Source organism: Nicotiana sylvestris, chromosome 7 (assembly GCF_000393655.2).
Source record: "Nicotiana sylvestris chromosome 7, ASM39365v2, whole genome shotgun sequence".
NCBI classification, from domain to species: domain Eukaryota; kingdom Viridiplantae; phylum Streptophyta; class Magnoliopsida; order Solanales; family Solanaceae; genus Nicotiana; species Nicotiana sylvestris.
This window is the reverse complement of record NC_091063.1, coordinates 53,484,395-53,486,751: the sequence shown is the minus strand read 5'-3', so window position 1 is coordinate 53,486,751 and position 2,357 is coordinate 53,484,395. Positions and strand designations below refer to the sequence as shown.

At 37.3% G+C, this 2,357-nt stretch overlaps 1 protein-coding gene across 1 annotated transcript; it reads right to left on the bottom strand.

Annotated features, from left to right (window-relative positions):
• Window positions 1-566: 566 nt before the first annotated feature.
• On the bottom strand, window positions 567-935 carry LOC104232389 (pentatricopeptide repeat-containing protein At2g29760, chloroplastic-like). Its single transcript, XM_070151578.1, has one exon. It carries the CDS (start codon window positions 933-935, stop codon window positions 567-569), a length of 369 nt encoding a protein of 122 aa, XP_070007679.1.
• Window positions 936-2,357: the final 1,422 nt, after the last annotated feature.

Below are 2,357 nucleotides of genomic sequence, written 5' to 3'. Positions count from 1 at the left end.
CAGTGATTTGTCATGATCCTATTCCTGTGTTTTGTGATAGTATGGCAGCTGTTCACATTGCAAGAAATCCAATTTTCTATGAAAGGACTAAACACATAGAGATAGACTATCATTTTGTGAGGTACAAGATTCAAGATGGTCTTATTATGCTACACCACATATCCACCAATATACAGTTAGCTGATATCTTAACCAAGGCTCTCACAGGGATTAAACAGTTTGCCATTCTTGGAAAGTTGGCTATGAGCTCCTCACCTCCAACTTGAGGGGGTGGGGGGTGGGGGTGGGGGGTATTGAGATTTACATTGTATTTGTATTTATATTTTGTAGCCAAAGTTAGTTATATTAGTTAGGGGCAGTTTTGTACTTGCGCCTAATAGTTAGATATTTTGTATATAGTCTGTAAGTTGATACATTTGAGATACACATAAATTATTTTTCCTCTTCTAGAATATTCTTCTTTTCTTCTCTCTCAGCTCATTCGTCAATGGCGGATATCATCACTGTGGGAACATACGAGTTCAACAAAAATGATATAATCGGTAGCGATCCCTCAATAGTATTTCTCAATCATAAAGCTTGGAGAGAATCTTGGCAATAGAGCGGCAGTCCCAACAAACACGTAGATTCTTTACGATACAAATTGGTTGAGATGGAGTCCCACCGATAAGTCCAAATGTCATAGCTAGCCTCTCACTGTGAAGATTTAAGGCTTTCTCCTTCATATCTTCTTCTTCTTCTTCAATAAGTTGCATTCTTTGGGACTTGTTGGAAACGTAACCTACAGACTTCAGCCGAGCTGGAATTTCATCTAATTTTGCATAGATTTTCTGCGACAGGGGGTGAGTTTTATCTCCCACTAGAAACTCAAGAACAATAACATTGACCTCATTTGAGCTACAACCTGGTTCTTTCTTCAAACCATATTCTCTCATAAGCTTCCTTAACGTAGAAACCTCGTGCCATTTCCTTGATTTCGCATAAATATTGGATAGAGGTATGTAGGCACAATGATTTTCAGGTTCCAACTCAACTAATTGATTACAAACATGTTCAGCTAAATCAAGATTGCCTCATAATCTACATGCCCCAAGCAGAGTCCCCCAGGCTGAATGACCAAAGTTTACTGGCATATTCTTTATCATCTCTACAACTTCTTACAATTCACCGGCGCGGCCAAGTATATCAACTAAGCAAGCGTAATGCTTTACCCCAGGTACAATCCCATAAATGGTCTCCATTTGGTTAAAACATTTCCACCCCTCTACCAACTGAATGCTTGCAAGCACATACTGTGGATAACATTTTATTTGATCGTTTCAGAAAAGGTGGTCCTTTAATGGACTAATTGAAACCCCTTTCTTTAATTCCATTTCTTCAATTTTTGTAACTGCTCATATGCAAGAAACTGATGCCCATTTATACATTTGATCTAGCAATTGTTTTTGATGGAAGAACAATATAAATATGGCTAAATCTGGTTAAGTTCTTTAAGCACAAAAAACCTTCTTAATTACTACACCATCTAGTGAGGATTTCTGAAGTGCTTAGAAGACTCACCGGATGAAAAACTTCCATCGCCGACGATACCGTAACAATGGCTGGAGGTATGTCCTATATTTAATTGCGCCGCGCACTACTCTAACAGTTGGCATCAGAGCGGTTGATTAACCTCCGCCTTGTTAATTTCGAAATTTGCGACTTATTCAAAAATGACATCTTGTTTTTTAGATCTGCGTTTTTGAAACTTTTAAAGCAAACTAATGACAGAATACATATGAAAACTGATTTTCTAGCATCTCTGTAACTCTAATAGCCCGTTTGGCCAAGCTGCAAAAATCAGCTTATTTTGGGAAGTGCTTTTTTTCAAAAGTGTTTTTTTCAAAAGTACTTTTGGTGAGAAGCAGTTTGTGTTTGGCTAATTAGTTTGAAAATCACTTCTGAACAACAATTAGTATTTGACCAAGCTTTAAAAAACTGCTTCTAAGTGTATTTTTCTCAAAAGTGCTTCTCAAAAAGTGCTTTTGGAGAGAAGCTACTTTTTTCTGCTTCTCCAAAACTGCTTCTGCTTCTCCTCAAAAGCACTTTTTTCCTTCCAAAAACTTGGCCAAACACCTCAATTTTTGGCCAAAAGTACTTTTGGCCAAAAAGAAGCTTGGCCAAACAGGCTATAAATGTGGTTTTCGGTATTGAAATTATGAAAATGATTATGGTCTGTAAATGGGTTTGAAACCGGGTCAAAAAGACTAGTTAGAGGTTGAAGACGAAGTATAGCATACTGTATGTCGTTTTCTAAGAAAACAGTTTTGGATATAGATACTCCCATTATATTATACTAGTAATATCATCCACGCTTA